This window comes from Microtus ochrogaster, chromosome 15 (assembly GCF_000317375.1).
Source record: "Microtus ochrogaster isolate Prairie Vole_2 chromosome 15, MicOch1.0, whole genome shotgun sequence".
Taxonomy (NCBI): Eukaryota; Metazoa; Chordata; class Mammalia; order Rodentia; family Cricetidae; genus Microtus; species Microtus ochrogaster.
The window spans coordinates 21414742-21432437 of record NC_022017.1 but is presented as its reverse complement, the minus strand read 5'-3'; the positions used below and the strand labels follow the sequence as shown (position 1 = coordinate 21432437).

Sequence of the window (17696 nt, the reverse complement as noted above, 5' to 3'; positions counted from 1 at the left end):
AAAAAAAAAGAACTGGCAGTAATGTTTCTTATTCAACAAAAACATAACAAGTGGTCCTTTCTTCCCTTCCCGTCACTCTGCTTTCATGGTTTCGCGATTATAAATTTTAGTAACCAAAGAGACTGTTAGTTCCTAAATCTGACAGGAAAATATACAAATCAGAACTTTTACTGATCTTTGAAAAAATAATTATGAATTAGAAAAATAATTTATTTTGTTCTAACATTTTCCTCCATTATACATTTGGCTATGAGCACATAAAAAGAGACACATGTGAAACTGTATGAATTCAACATTACCTACATTTAATACAGAAAACTCCTTTGCATTGGGTTAGAGAACTTGCTCAGCAGAGAACCCAGGTTTGGTTCCTAGCACCCACCTTGCAATTGTCAGCCGTTTGTAACTCTGGCTCCAGGGGCTCTGACATGCTGGCCTGTGCACACATGGGGCACAGGCATATATGCAGGGAAAACACCAATACACATAAAATAATAATAATAATAATATCATTAATAATAGTAATCTTTTATATGCTTTTATTGTTAATAGGAATCAATTCTATTTAGACTAGAACATGAGCAGATAGTTGCACACACTTAGGTGTACATGAATGCATATGCTCAAGTGCGACAAGTTGAATAACCTATCTTCTATTTGGAGGGTAGGAAATCTAACATGAAGAAAGGTTCTGGCTTTGAGTTAATTTTAAGTGGGAAATTTTGTTGGTGCCTTCTCATACATTATAGAGAACAGAATAAATGGAATCGTTAAATAGTTAAAATTCGGGACTGGCAAGAAGGCTCAGCAGTTAAGAGCACTGACTGCTCTTCCAGAGGTCCTGAGTTCAATTCCCAGCAATCACATGGTGGCTCACAGCCATCTGTAATGAGATCTGGTGCCCCCTTCTGGTGTGCAGGTATACTTGGAAGGAATGTTGTATACATAATAAATAAATAAATCTAAAAAAAATTAGTTAAAATTCCAGTTTACCAGTATTTGCTATAACAGCTAGGATTTAAGAAAGTTCTTTTTTGTTTTTGAAGACAGGGTTTCTCTGTAGCTTTGGAGTCTGTCCTGGAACTAGCTCTTGTAGACCAGACTGGCCTCAAACTCACAGAGATCTGCCTGCCTCTGCTTCCCGAGTACTGAGATTAAAGGTGTATGCACCCCTGCCCGGCAGGTCTAGGTTCTTAAATATATTCATCAGTAACTAGTTGTGATTTGTAATTAAAGTGTAAACTGTTTTTTTGCTTCTGTTTTCATATCTACAAAATAATGTTTCCTAGTTAAGCTTGAATAACTAGCAAAAGTTTTAGTGGTGGGTTTTTATTGCATCAAGTCCTTGCTCCTTAAGCCACATGCTCCTTCGCTCTTGGGGTCATTACGGAAACCATTTTATTCATTTAACAAATTATCCAGTCTCTAGTCTGCGCCCCGGATCTTTCCAGTATGGGGGATGTTACAGGAAACAAAGCTCTGTCTTCGAAGACATTGGATCCTAGTGATTTAAAGTACACATTAATCCTATCAACGTGAATCTAGAGAGTCTTCTTATACTCTCAAAATGCAGACAATTGCCACCGAGTGGCTCTGATCCACGATTTTTTATTTATAATGGTACAAGAGATAAGGTAGAGATCATATTTTGAATTTGGAATGCTGGCCTTTTCTTAGGTTAGCAATATTGGTATAATCTTCTTGTGATGCTTGGCTGTAGGCTGAAGTAGTGATTTGAGTTTATCTAGTACAGGTTAAGGTAAAGTGTTTGCACTTCCAGCTCAGTAGACTGGGTTTATTAAGTGCACTTCAGATTTTTTTTTTATCAGCTTCTAACTGGGACACCTCCTCATTATAACTCAAAGGGTATTTGTTTTTTATACAGACTTCCTACTTTGCTATAATTTTACTGTACGCAAATATTTATTGAGTTCTTAGAATGCACTCAGATTTTTCTAGGCATATATTTATGGGCTTAACGTGCACATTAACTGTATCAATGTCGACTAGAAAGAATTTTTTTTGGCTAAATATCTCCTCATTAATGTGCTTCTAAAGAATAGAAAAAAACTTGGAATAATGTATCCTTTTTTTAAAGAATTGTATTCACATATTGAAATTGTACACAAAAATCTGAACACTGATGGATTAAATGCTCATTAAAATATTTATATTAAGGTTAGCTATCCACAGCTATGGTGTGAGTTGTGACATTAAACTTCAATGAACTTGATTAGCTTGTGGATTAGCAGCTCTGACTCTCAGGCAGTTCAAGCTTCTTAAACTCAATAAGCAATCAGCAGCAATCAAAGACTATCCAGAAATGAGCCTAAAACCACTTTAACATGATTCTGCATACTATTATGGTATATTTTAGAAATAATACCCAAGACAAAGCTAATATTTTTGCATTTTTCATAAACTTTCTCAATTATATCCTGTGCACTAAGTGAATTTGTAGGGTGACATATCTGTTTTGGGGAAGAAGACACCAATCAATCAGTGGTTTTCTTTGTTGTTGTTTTTAAACTTCTCCCACATCTAATTTTCTAAAACTTACACATGATGGACTTCATAGTACTATGTTGATTCATAGAGTGACTTTTATAAGGCATTTTAAATGGGCAGTTTAATTAACATTAGCCGCAACAATCTAAATCTTAAACATTTTATCGATATCTAGACTTGGTTGGCTGGACTGTGAACCCTCAGGGGTTGCATCTCTGTCTTAGTTATAAACTCGAAATCTAGCTCCCTTACTGTGGTGATGATGTTATCTGGGATCACGTGACCCTTTCTCTTGCTATCACTATATGAAGGAATGAACAGTGATGCAATTTCAAATTTCGAGATTGTTACTGTAATGTAAGTCTAATACCATGTAATGGTTCCTTTAAAAGTGAGCCATTAGCTGTTTCAATAGCAGTCACTGGTGTTCTGTCTACAATGCAGTCGGCATCAACTATTGGAAGTGCTTTTATGTAGGAGCCATAATAAAGGGAACTCACTGTAAGACAATTTACAGAACAACGTGCGTCCAAGTGCCTAGCTGATGGGATCAAACCTTTAGCAAATAATCATTGAATCTGCTTCAATGATCCATTAATATTGGGATGCTACTTTAAAATCAGAGCAGTTTGTTTTTAACTGTTTTGCAATTTACAAATTGAAAAAGGAGAGGAATCTTGTCTATCTTCATATGTCATATGCAGTTTATGGACTACTCCTGTCTAGTGAGAGCTATTCTGTATGTTCACATATTAGACATAACATTCTACTTTTATAGTATGTGTTTTCCTTAAAGAGAGACATATAGTCACACCATTGCTAAGAGTTGTTTTTCTTCATCTTCGTTCCCGAGAGAATGTCTTATGGAATTAGGGCTAGAGTGAAGCCCTACAGTGATTAGGATAACCTCAGAACTCTTTCTCCAGTTTATATAACATGTTTTACCCTGAATTTACACAATCACACATTTTGGACAGTTTAGAACCCAGTCCTGTTCTAGTTTCCAATCGTAAAGCAATTTCCACATTGCTGCCAATGAGCGCAAGGAACCCACTTCTTGGTTTGTGGTCACAAGGGTCAAGAAAGAATAAGAATTAAGAGCTGTAGCCTCAGCAACAAATGTAAGTGACAAAGACGCACGTCCTTAGAATGAAGTATTCTCGCTTCCTGAGCTCTCAGCCTTGGCGTAATGGTCCCTTAAAGACATTTCAGAAGAGCTCTAGAGATCTTTCTAGAAATCTCTACAGTCCCGGCATGTCGGTATTTATTACACCCTAGCACATCACATCAGGCATAACACACACACACACACACACACACACACACACACACACACACACTGTTTAAATGGCCCCTTCCACTGTTCTGTTCAGTTCCATTTACTCTCAAGACTCTAACACCCACTAAACAACAGAAATGACGTTGGGTTGTGTTCATACATTCAAAAACTGCCTGCCCCTATCACACTGACAGCAGCAATAATGTTTCCTTCTGCTTCATGAATCCCTGACTCTGACAGGCTCAGACAACCCCCCTCTCTGCTTCTGTTGCCATCAGCAGAGCCTTTGAAAACCTTAGAGATGGTCCATGTAAACAGCCCTAAGTCCCAGCTAAATCAAACCCATTACCACCCCACCACCTCTCCCTTCCTTTGTCTAGTGCCCGGCGTGGATGGTGGAGCAGTAACTGTGTTTTCCGCTCTCCTGAGCCTGACTTTGGGGTTGCGTTTACCTGTTGCCCTAGCTATTTTCCCTTCTCAAGCCAGAAACCCTTGCCCAGGGACCAAAAGGACGGGAGAAAACAAAGCGGATGCCACAAGGACTCTACAGAAGGAAACAGTACATCTCCGAAAGCGATTAAGTGACCCTGGGGTCATTTGATCACAACTCCTCCTCTCTCCCCCATCCCCCTTGCCTCCTCCCTCCCCCCATCATTTGCTTCCATGGCTCTGGAGACCTGTAAGTAGTGTGGAAAGGATTTTAGAATCTCTTTTCCTTGACAAGTGACCTGAGCGGCAGGTATCAATAATCCCTACCCTTTAGCCATCGCTGCCAAGAAGTACTAGAAAATTACATGTGCGTTATGAAAGGCCTTGGAAGCTTTAGAGAGCTCGACAGGTTGCATCCGAAAGTTATAGCTGAGGGACCCTTTCTGCATTTTAGGGCCGACTCAGTTCTATGAGCAGGTTCCTTGAGGCCAAGTGCAGATTCTCCCGCCAGGCCTGGTGGTCCCATTTGCGACCGGCAGGACGAGCCAGGGCATCGAGTCCCTGGGGCGCCAGAGCAGCAGGTGGGAGAGCGTGAGATCCGCCTAGGAGCAGAGACCAGCAGGTGCTGGCGACAAACTAAGCGAGCAAGTCGCCCTGGCCGAGCGAGACAGGCGCCAGCCAGGAAGCTTGCCCCAAAGATACCTCTTGTCCGGGACAGCTCAAGTCGATCCCCTTACCTGTGCCACCTCCTCCCTGGCTGGCCCTATCGGCGGGAAAGATGCCCGAGCACTTGTCCCACTCCACCTGGCCCGCGAAGCACAGCTCGGTGATGATGTGCAGTGCCTTCTGGCACAAGCTGCTCACGCCATCCTCCTTGCGGAAACTCATCTTGGCTTCTCCTTGTTGCTTCTCGGATTTCTCTTGGCCCTAGGCTGAGCCCTAGGAGTTGCAAATTGGCCCCATGGCGGGCTAGGGCGCAGGAGGGCGGCGCGCACAGATGGACGCTGTTGCCAGGTCTGCGCTTCTCCTCGGAGCGCTCGGAGGCGCGCGGAGCCCAGCCGGCAGGGAGCGAGGGGCGGTGGCGCGCGGAGCGGCGCCTCCCCGGGTGCTAGGCGGCGCGGCCAATCGCAGGCTCGCGCGGGCAGCGGGGGCAGCGGTGACCCGACCCTCACGCGGTTCCCCCACACCCACCTGAAGCCCCGTTACCCTCTTCTCATCTTTTCCTTGCAATCCAACTTTTCCTGGTCTCTCCCAGAGTCTGCATCTCTTAAAAAAAAAAAAAAAAAGTCATTCCCCATTCCAGAACTGATGAAAATATATATATTTTTAAAAAAATGCAAGAGTAACCAGAGGACAGGTCCATGCAAAGCGGAGGGACATCTGTTTAAAATTTGTTTTCAAACCACTTGGGACAATGATGATTAAGGGATTGGGAGCATTCTAGGTGAGAACATCTAATCAACAGCAGTTTGGTTCCTCCGAAGCTGGTTTACCTGGTGCTGAGAACAGGGCATCTTTAATTCATCGCATTCAGCCCTCTCAGGTAGATAATAGAACGAAACATGTCACCCGTCAGGGTTTTATTTATTAAAATCTTAACTGGTGACAGAGATGCGCGACTTGATCCCCCTTCCTCTTTTCTTAGCGACTTAAACAGTGCAAAGACAAGATTTCCGTGACAAAAGGAGGAGTGTGGGGGATCAGGGTAAGTGCAGTCTGCTACCGGCACGGGCTTATTTGTAAAGACATTGTTTTGAAGTCTTTTTTCTCAGCCTGTCTAGAATAAAAGGCATTAATTGGGGCATCATGACTCCCCCTGTCTGAATTTCTCTAATCCAAATGGGTGAAAACTACCAATGAAGCTGAATATACAAAATAAAATTAGAAAACAGTTGCCACAGGCTTTGATAAATGCAACCACTTAGTTTTAAAAACCACTTTCGAGCCGGCCAGTCAAGGTGGATGATTGATCTTCACCTTCCCTAGGTCCGCCAATTCCGGTTCCCCCAGTCTTATCCCCAGCTGTGGAGCAGGCCAGCTGCTGTCGCCCCGCCTCCCTCTTGGCCACGTTCTCAGGGTTTCCAGGGATAAAGCAGATAAAGCAGAGCGTTACCACTGTCTTAGACCCTCACCGGACCCCTTTGGTTCAGCCTTCAAACTTCGGAGGTTCTCCCTGGAAACCTTCTGGCTTTACTAGCCTGGGAATCAGGTAGGCAATCTTCACTTTCTTCCCGTCCTCCAAATCTAATTTCCTAGCCCCACGCAGGACCTGAAGCAGGCCACCTGCTGGGCCTCACCTTCCTCTTAGATCCTTATCTCGAGGGGACTATTTAGAGCCTGCTGCGCACCCTGCTTTCCTCCCTCCACCTCAGGAACCCTCTCAGCCCCACTACTCCTTCTAGCCTGTCCCTATTTCTTGGGTCAATTCCCAGTATCCAGAAAGACTTTTGAACCCAGGAACCCCAGTGGCCACACCTGACAGGCTCTCACCTCCTGATCGGTTCAAATAGTACCACTTCCAGGTGATTAAGTATTCAAATCCGTGAGCCTGTGGGGGCCATTCTCGTTCAAACCACCACAAGGGAGGGGTACTGGGATAGATTATCAAAGGGGGATAAGGAGGGAAGCCAGAGGCGAGAGAGGGAATAGGCCAGGGACACTTAACAGCCACTTGGGGGTTCATATAGAAACTTAATACAGTAGAAGCCTCTAAAATTTATATGTATATGAAAGTGATCAAACGGACATTGCCAAATGATAGAGGAAACAGAGCCCCACCTGGACATCTCTCAGCACCAAACGAGCCTCCAGTTCCAGGAATAAGTTAAATCTAATAGAGTCGTTGTCCAAAGCGGCCCTATGGAAACTCCCAAACAACCCAAGCTATTGCTGACAGTAAACCCTATTGATACAGACACCATCTACACAACTCACTGAACATGGAGAAGTGAATCTATCACCTATCTAGGGCCTGCACCCCTATGAACTAGTGTTCATGGTATTGGCAGGTACTCTGAAGGCTTCCAAAGGAGAAAGGTAAACACCAACCCAGCTATAAACCCTTCCATCTACAATTGTGACCTGCCTGCAAGATATACTGGGGTAGTATTGGTACAGAAGTTGTGGGAATAACCAACTAATATCTGATTGCATGCACATCCTACTCCAGGAGATAGAACTCATACACAATGGTGCTTGGGTGCCCAAGAACCTCAGACTAGTTAGACTACATAGGAGCTACTAATGGCATTCTGCTATACTCATAGATCAGTGCCTCTTTGCTCAGCCATCATCAGAGAAGCTTCCTTCTACAGTAGACAGGAATAAATACAAGATCCATAGCTAGACAATGTGCATAGAAAGAGAGACTCTAGAATAGTCAATCCTTTATGGGATGTTGCCACCAAATCCCTCCTTTCAGGGCTTAGGGAACCCTTCAGGTGAGGAAGCAAAAAGATTGTAAGAGCCAGAGTGGATGGGAGGACACCAAAGAAACAAGGCCCTCCAAACACAACAGCAACAGCACACATATAAACTCACAGAGCCTGCGCAGGTCTGGGCCACATTCGGGGTCCTAGTGCTGAGAAGTAGATACAAACCCCCACCCATTACCCAGACACTATCTCCAATTGGTAACTGCTTGCAAATTAAAGTTCGTTTTCTCCAACAGGGTCTCACTGGGGATACAAACCACACTTAAGGCCAGGCCACATGCCCAGCAGTAGATGGTCAACACTAAGCTAACTCATTGACATTTCTTTGTAGGTCCTTTGCCTCAGGGTTTTTTGTTTTAACCTTACAATTCCTTTGTGTATATATTATGGCTCATGGTTTTGTGTTTTATGGGATTTATGTATGCGTCCCTGCATCTCCATGTGTTCTCCATTAACTCTTTTTCTTCTGTTTTGTCATAATCCACATTTTATCTTTTTTTTAATTTTATTTTTTATTTTTTTTATTTTTTATTTTTATTTATTTATTTATTTAATAAAGATTTCTGCCTCCTTTATCTTTTCTATTTTACTATTAGTTTTTAGATGCCTGCTTTCTGACAAGAGAGAGAAAGGGTGTGGACTTGTATGGGAAGTGTGGTCAGGGAGAATCTGGGCGGAGTTGGGGGAAGGTAAAATCAGAATAATCTCGTGCTAATAAGAAATCCGTTTCAATAAAAGGAAAATAGAGGAAAAAAACCCTCACATTTTCCTGTGGTTTGTTCCCATATTGTAACCCGAGGATTTGATTATCTATTATTAGGCAAGGGAGACATAATTTCTGAGAAGGAACATCCTGAACTTGTTTGCTTGCCCATTCTGGTAAAATGTATAGTTTTATTTTAAGCTACTAGTCAATCCGTGGTTCCTGTCTGTCGGGTGGACGATATGGTAAAGCTCACAGTAAGAACGAGGCACTGCAGTGCTGTGAGTAAGTGCTCATTAGTTGAATCATTTTTACCTGATTCATAGGAAACTGGGTGGTCTGAGACTATTTTTACCATGGATTAAGAGACACTAAAATCTGCAGGTTTTATTTGATATTTTTCTTTATTGCATAATGAGTGGTGGTTTCTAGATAGAAATAAAAAATATTAAACTGCAAGTTTAAAAACATTGGCTATCTACGGTACGCTAGAAGTTAAGCAACACATTTTAGTAGAGCATTTTCCAATCGTCCTTGCCCTTCACTTATCTGCAGTCTGGGTAGAACAGTGTGCAGCGCATTGTGTGCTTCTGGAGGCACTGGCTGAGCAAAACGCCCTGTGGAGGGACAGATGAGTAATTTGTCTTTTATACCGCTTCCAGAGTCCACTTGCTTAAGCAAAGTGACAGATGCAGAGGCAGAGAGATGCAGAGCCCTCTAACAACTCTCTTACGTTTGATTTCTGCCTTAGCGTTAAGTAAACACATTCTGAAGGTGTTTGTTTACAGTGTCCTGGCCCAATGCTACTCTCATTTGTATCTCTGTAACCTGCGTAAACTTCTCGGTGAGTCTCAGCCTTCCTAATGCTGCTCCCAACCATCAGTTCATTCTGTTGGTGCTTCATAACTGTAATTTTGCTACTATTATGAATCCTAATGTAAATATCAGTGTTTTCTGATGGTCTTAAGTGACCCCTTCACAGGGGTCACTCCACCCTTGAGAGGTCTGGAACCACAGACAGAGAATCGCTGCCTCAGGTGATCCTTCACTGGAAGCTCTTCTTTCTTCTACAGTGAATGCCCTTATGGCCCGTCTCTTCTCTCTGTTGTTGGCTCCTTTCCACAAATCATTCATAAGACATTGCTACCTGCCATTTGTTAATACCTCAGTAGGAGTTGGGAGAAAGCACTACATTCAAAGTCATACCCTGCCCTGGTGTTGAAAGCCAAGATGACAAGAATTTAAATATGAAGTCTTTATTATTCTTACATCTTGCCAGTTATTTCAGCTTAAAAAGTAAATGCCTTCAGTCCAGACATGTTTTCATGTCCTGATCCACACACAGAGAAGGAGAATCCTGCTGTACTGCACTGTTTAGAGTGACAGCCATTGAGCACTGATTGTTACAAGTACATTATTCTACTGTACCTTAGTTTAAACCATGCCTAACATGGTGGCATTCATACCTGTGAATCCCAAGCCAGACAGGATTACATAGTGAAATCCTGTCAAATAACAACAGCAGCAGCAACACCACTACAAAGCCATCCCTTTCAATGACTCCTGTCACTGCCTGCTTTCCCGTGGCTTCTGTATGATGTGTAAGAGAAACTGGCTTGGAGATGATGGTTCTAAGAGAAATGCCTAGAGGTAATGTTGAGCACTCAATACTGTGATTCTGCCCCCCCCCCCATTTACTCAAGTTTCTTCCATTTCCTTCTTTTCCCGTTTTCAAACCCTTTTCCAGTCCTCAAAGAAGGAGAATCATAAGAGATACATGGGAATCTTTCCCAAGATTAGACTTCAGCTATTACTTGATCCCATCCCCAATAAAGGAACTAAGAAGACGATTAGAAGAAATCTCAACTTGAATGAAGATCATAGTCAAGCATTTAATTTTGTCCTAATGTTTTCCGTTTCTGTGTTCTACACACAACTCAGAATCATAACAGTCTTGCTCTTTTGTTTAGAGGATACTTTCACTCTTTGAGAATCTCATACAGTGTATTCTGACCATATTCACACCCTGCTCCTCTCTGTAGCTCCTCTCAGATATGTCCCTCCCCCACTACCCACTCTCAATTTCATGTCCTCTTTTTATACTTTTTAAGAAAATACCCCACAAAGTCCAGATTGTGTTGACTGTATACTCCTGGCGATAAAACCACCCTCTAGAGCATGGTTGCTCTACCAAGGGCTCTTCCCTTAAAATGTCTCTTTCACCCCCAGAAGCCATCAACTGTCACCAGTTTCTCAACTGAATGGAAGGGATCACAAACCCTTCCTCCCTTGTGTTAGAATGTTGACTAACTGGATCTTGTGGAGGTCTTGTTCAGGCAACCACAACTGGTATGAGTTCCTGAGTACATCAGTCTAGTCATAGCTAGAAGATTGTTTTGATCAGTTGTCTCTTGCCTCTAGCGCTTACCTTTTTCTTTTTTGGTGTGTGTATGTGGTGTGTGTGTGGGAGTAGTAGATGTCTCCTTCATGCCCAGCACTCTTCTGACACTCACACTTTGCACTTTCTATCAGTTGTGAGTTTCTGAACAAGCATCACTCACTGCACAGACCACATCTCTGATGAGGTCTGAGAGATGTACTAATCTATGGAACAGAGATGTAAATTTAGAGGGCAGTTTGATATTATTCTGACTGAGATAAGATAAATCTCAAAGTAGTTGTTAATTTCCCTGATGGTCACGGATGGTAAATATTTTTTTTAGCTATTTGTGCTTCTTCTGAGAACCCTTTTTTAAAATTGGATTTCTTTTGTTTTCTTGGTGTTCAGTTTTTTTTTAGTTCTTTATTTATTCTAGACACTAATCTCCTGTTTCATGTGTAACTAGCAAAAATTGTTTCCCATTCTATATAGGCTGCCTCTTCAGTAGATTGACAATTTTCTTTGATGTATAGAAACTTTAATTTCATAAAGTCCCTGTTGTAGACTTTATTGGTTGAGTTGCTGGTTTTATTTCCTAAACAACTGGAATACTAGTCAGAAAGCGTAGTGGCGTTTCACTTGTATTTTAATAATAAATTGGTCAGTCTTACAGACCAGGCAGTGGTGACACACGCCTTTAATCCCAGTAGCCACATTAGTTTGCCATAGAAACCAGGTGGTGCATGCCTTTAATCCCAGTGGTGCACACCTTTAATCCCAACCCTAGAGAGGATTATAAAATAGGAGGAGACAGCTCTCACGCACAGTCTCATTCTGAGATTCCTGGAGGCAGGATCGCCATTTCAGACTAAGGTCGTTGTAAGAAAAAAAATGGCTAGCTGTTTTGCTTTTTGGTTCTTCAGGTCGAACTCCCATATCTGTCTCTGAGTTTTTATTAATCATGCTTCAAGGAAGTTCTTAGCTGAGACTATATCCTGTACACTTTAATCATTCTTCTAGAAGATTTATCCATTTGGATTGATTTGTGTGCAGGGTAAGAGAAAGATCAAGTTTCATTCTTCTACATGTTGATTTCAAGTTTTCCTAACACCATTTGCTAAAGATGCTGTTTTTTTTTTAAATATGTATTTTGACAAAAATGTTTAAAAACAGGTGGCTATCTGCTGTATCTTTTTATGGCTGGATTCTAGAACTCTAATTATAAGGGAACAAGGAAAGGACAGACTCATGGACAGAAAAATTGGTATTGGTAGTTCTAGGCTCTCTGGTGAAGAAGCAGCAGTACCCCCCAAAATAACCATGTTTATTTAATACAGTTGAACACAGAGAAAGAATTGCTGTATTCATATAAACAAGTAGGCAGGGTTTTTATATACAACTGAACAAAGAGTCAGTTATTACATACAACTGAACAAAGAATCAGGTTTAGCTAATATAAGTAGAAGCTGTTTTCAGGCTGTAAATATCCATGGGAAGAAAGCTGCGGTGAACATTTTCTGCACACACTATCAACACCAACATATGGATGGACCAGGAGAAGGCATTGCCTTTTCTTGAGCCTAGGTGAGGTCTAAGGTTTTGGGGTCCTTGATATGGCTGCATACTTATCAAGCACCAGGATTTCATTAGCCCACTGCAGCTGTCAGTATATGAACCTATATTGGGTCCTTGATTCTATTCCATTCATTAATATGTCTCTTTTAATGCCAGTACCATACTGTTTTTTACTACTCTGATTCTGTAGTGTAGCTTGAAATTAGGAATGATGATATCTGTAGCAGTGCTTTTATTATTCAGGGTTGTTTTGGCTACCCAGGATCTTCTGTGCTTCCATATGAATTTTTTTTTAAGTTCTGGGAATCTGGGAATCTCGATGGCGATTACATTGACTTTATAGATCACTTTTGGTAGAACAGTAATTCTCACAGTATTAGTAATAAAATCCATGTAATTGAAAGAATGCTTTCTTGCGTCCTTGCTTTCTTCAGTACTTGAAAGGGAGCATTGTACAGGTCTTTCATGGCCTTTGTTAGGTTTATTCCACATATTTTCATTTTCCTTGAGGCTATTGTGATATTGTTTCCCTGATTTCTTTCTCAGTCTGTTTGCATTTGATAGATAGGAATATGATGGTATATTATTTGTGTTTAAATATATAAGGTTTGCCTGAAGATCATTGCAAAGCAGCCACACTAGTCAGCCAGACAACCCAGGCAGTGGCTGCCCACACCTTCAATTCCAGCAGCCACACTAGATAGTCATAGAGGCTGGGCAGTGGTGTTGCATGCCTTTAATCCCAGCACTAGAGAGGACTATAAAATGGGAGGAGACAGGAGTCAAACTCAGTTTTAATCTGAGGATTTGTAGAGGCAGGATCATCTTTTTGTTTGTCTGAGCCTTGGTAGAGGTAAGGTCTCACTAGTGGCTTGGCTGCTTTGCCTTTCTGATCTTCAACTTGAACCCCAATATCTGTCTCTGGGTTTTTATTATATTTGCTATATAGGAATATTTCCAATTTGTTTATTTTAGTTCTGCAATCTGTTACTTTGCTGAACGTGTTTGTCAGCTTTAGGAGTTTCCTGGTGGAGTCTTTGGCGTCTCTTGTATATAGAATCTTGATATCTGTAAATAGGGTTATATTACAGCTCTAGGGGTGATGTGACCTCGAGGAATAAAGCCAATAAGTGAAGCAAACTAAAGTGTCAAGCAATAGCCAGCTTTACTGAGAGCATCAGACAATTTATACTCTGAGGGTTAAGAAGAATTACATTAGCCAACTTCTCATGAGTACAATCACAAGGATGAGTGATTGTCCATGGCCTAAACTTGTTTTTCCATAGAGGGATATAAAGGATGGTTTAAACATTTAATTAATTAATACCAGCAAGCAATAATGAATAATGTGAAAAGGGCAGGCCTCCCATGGACACCAGCCAACCACTGTATATCAAATTGCAGTAAGACCAACCATAAGACCAGGCACCTCCTCTTCTATTAAGACTGGTCAAGGCAATCTGGCAGGAGTAAAGGATCCCAAAAGCACACAATAGAGCCAGAGATAGGCACTGTCAGGAGTCCTACAAGATCAAGCTACACATCCCTAACATATGTGAAGAGGGCTCAGGTCAGTCCCACATAGGCTCCTAATTGTCAGTTCAGTCTCCATGATCCTGGGTTATCTTGGTTCTGTGGGTTTTCTTCTGGTGCCCTGGACCCTATTTTAGTGATTATTTTTGTGATTCTCTAAATTTCCCTAGTATTTGTTGTAACATCTGCTGTTCCCTTTCTAGTTGTATTAACTTGGGTCTTTTCCCTCTTTTTTTCTTCTGGTTAATTTGGCTAAGGACTTGTCAGTTTTAACTTTTCAAAGAAACAATTCTGTTTCATTAATCCTATTTTTTTCCTTTCCCTATCACTAATTTCTGCTCTTATTTTCTTCATTGTTTCTCTCCATCTACCACTTTTGGGATTGGTTTGTTTTGGTTTTACCAATGCCATTAGTGCATCATCATATTTTTTTTTTGTCCTTTTACATTTTTTTCTATCTCCTTGATTTTTAAAAATATAAACACTTAAAATTCCAAGCTTCTCTTTTAGGTATGTCTTCACTGTATCCTGCAGATTTGGATGTCTTGTTTTCACTTAATTTTATAATTTTAAAAATTTATTGATTTCTGCAATGCTGTGAAATATTAATTTACATTGTATGACTATATGTTGCTGTGATTAGTTTAATAAAGAAGCTGACTGTCTAATAGCTGAACAGAAGAAGCTTAGGCAGGAGAGCAGACTAGGAGAATGAGGGGGAGGAAGAAGAGAGGAATCTAGAATTGCTAGCCAGACGCAGAGGAAGCAGGAGATGAATGTACCATGTTTATAAAGGTTCTGCCATGTGGCAGAGCGTAAATAAGCAATATGTGTTAACTTAAAATGTAAGAGCTAATTAGTAATAAGCCTGAGCTATTGGCTAAACATTTGTAATTAATAAACCTCAGTGTGTTTATTTAAGACCCACTGCAAGATAGGAAAATTCTGCCTACATTTCATTGACCCCAGTCATCACTCAGTAGTATGTTATTTTATCTCCATTAGTAATTTCTTCTGCTATTGATTTATAGTTTTATTTCAATGTTTTAAGATACATCATAAGATGTTCTAATTTTCCAATATTTGTTTAGACTTTATTTGTGTGCTGATATTTAATATACTTTAGAGAAAGGTCTATATGATGCTGAAGAGAATGTGTATTCTTTGGTATTTAGATGGAATGTTCTGTAGATTTCTGTTAAGTAAATTTGATTTATGATGTTATAAACCCCAGTGTTTCTTTATTCATTTTTAACAGTTATTTTGTCTAATGGTGAGAGGAGGGTAATGAACTTCCTGACTTTATTGTGTTGGTATTAATCTGTGACTTTAAATACAGTAATAATTGCTTTATAAATTTGAATGAGCCTTTCTATATTCAGTACACATATATTTAGAATTGTAATTTTCTCTTGATCTCTTGACCTCTTGATCAACAGTAAGTAACTCAATTTATCTCTATTGGAGAAAAAGTTTTGAAGTCTATTTTGTCAGGTATTAAAATAATAACACCTACTTGTTTCCTAGTTTATTTGCTTGGAATATTTTTCTGTCATTTCACGCTAAGATAGTGTTTATCTTTGGCAGTAAGATGTGTTTCTTGGAGGCATCAGAAAGAAGGGTTTTGTTTTTCTACGAAACACAAGGCCACATCTATTCTGACAAGGCAGCAAGACCACACTTACTAATCCTTCCCAAACTACTTCCTGGTTCTACTAACCAGGAGCCAAGCATTCAGATACAGTCAATGGGGCCCATTCTCATTCAAGTTACCACAACCATCAATTACTACAGAAAATTATGCTGGATATGTTAGACAGGGTCGGCAATTGTGATCTTTGGGAATTTGAAAGTCAGTAGATCAAGTACATTTTGCTTTCATGGTTTGGACTGAAATATCAGCAGTTATTTTTATGGGCCTTCTTTGTATGTGAGTTCACCCTTCTCTTTTGTATCTTTCAGTGACTTTTCTTTGTTCTATACATTTAATGTTTTAACTATAATATGATAAATAAAGTTCAATTTCTATTGCTGTTGTGTTTGGTGTTCTATGTTTCTCTTGCATCCTGATTATTTTTTCTTTCCCTAGATTTGGGAAATTTTCTTCTGTAATGTAATAAAAATACTTTTGTACCTTTTACATAAAATTCTTCTCCTTTATATATGCCTTTAATGTATAGATTTTTTTATGGGTCCCAGCAATTTTTACATATTCAGTTTCTATATTAAAAAATTATTGACAACCTTAACAAATGTTTCTATTTCTCTCCATTTTCATCATCTTTGTAACATGGAGGGTCCTGGCCAGCCCCTCGTGTTACAAATCTTCAAATCTTTGATATTCAATCTTTCATATGATTAATTCTAATTGGTCAGGCTTTTCACTGAACTTTTTAATTGTCCTACTGTGTTTTTTATTTCAATGATTTTTTTCATTATCATTTTGGTTTGTGTTTCTACAGTATTCCTATCCCTTATTAAATTCTATTTTCTTTCCTCCTTATATTTCATTTTTTGGAGACAGGGTTCTGTATGCAGCTCTGGATATTCTAAAATTCACTTTGTATACCTGCCTCTGCCTCTAAGTCCCGGGATTAAAGGCTTTTATCACCACCACCTGGCTAAATTCTATTTTCATATAATTGATTTACACCCTTGTTTCATTCTGGTGTCTATTTATGTCCTTTTTGAAAATACTTGAGATCTTTTTGAGTTGGTTTACCATATTTATAATCATTCTTTTTGGATTCTTCATCTGAAATTTCATCTAAGTCATTCTCTTCTGGGTCATTAATAGGGATTTTAACTTTTGGAAGAGACAGTATCTTGGTTTTTATGTTCCATGTATTTTTGCCCTGGAATCTGCCCATCTGGGATCAGATTGTTAGTTAAGATTTGTTGTTGTTTTTCTATTTTAATTTATTGCTTCCCTTCTTTTAGTGGTTGGGTTTCCAGTGTTCAAGAGAGACTTGTTGCAGCACAGTGGGGACAACATTTTCATCAGCTAGACTCATGTTCCAGATACAGGGCTCCATCTCTAGTTCTGCCTCTGTGGACTGAGTATTGTCTGCAGCAACAGTCACTATAGAGTAGTTACCCATTCTTACCCTAGCATAGCAGGTGAATACAAAACAGACACTTTCTTAGACCAGTTAGTTATAGAGTAAGTGACCCCAATGATACTGTGTGTAGCAGTATGTTAGTCTGAGTGGGAAAAAAGCAAAAGAGAAGATGTAAGCACATGGTGATACTAGTGTTTAGTATTCAATAGTTAGAAAAAGTAGGGAGAGGCACATAAAGAGAAGTGAGAATAACTGAGGCAAATGGGAAAAATGGGATGAATATGTGGGAGGTTGGCTTAACAATAGACTAAAAAAGGGACATAAATATCGGTATCCAGATATTATAAACCAATGATATTATAAGTCAGTCACTGGGTTTTGGGAAATGTAATAAGAAGAATGGATACTGGAAACAAAAAAAAATACAAAAAAAGAGAAGGAAAGAATGAAAGGAGGATTGAGAGAAAGGGACGGGGGGGGGTGTCTGTGAACAGTAAGGGACAGTGTTGGCTTACCACACTGTCCTACAGTGGTATATAGATAAGACGTAGCTAAAGGGAAGGGAGGAGAGTTGGCTGGAAACAGTGAGTGAAGTCACTGGCCTGGATGCTGAGCCTCCTTGTCTGGCCCTTTGTTTCGTCTCTACTCCCTGTCGTCTTTCACTGGCTAGCTCTTGTGCTCACTATTTGTGCCTCGTGTGGAGTTTTCTTGACTGTGTTCCTCATGCTGTGGCTATTCAAGGCAAACTGTCCTCAGTAGCAGTGGTAGTGTTAGACAGGGTGGGGAGTGACTG

At 40.3% G+C, this 17696-nt stretch overlaps 1 protein-coding gene across 1 annotated transcript in view; it reads right to left on the bottom strand.

Moving 5' to 3' along the window:
* Nucleotides 1–5245, bottom strand: part of Syt10 (synaptotagmin 10) — a 60315-nt gene extending 55070 nt beyond the window's left edge. Inside the window, exon 1 of the mRNA XM_005354327.3 lies at nucleotides 4954–5245. Within this exon, the coding sequence (XP_005354384.1) occupies nucleotides 4954–5104 (151 nt within the window). The 5' untranslated portion in view covers nucleotides 5105–5245. The remainder of the gene's footprint in view (nucleotides 1–4953) is intronic.
* Between the last annotated feature and the right edge of the window lie 12451 nt (nucleotides 5246–17696).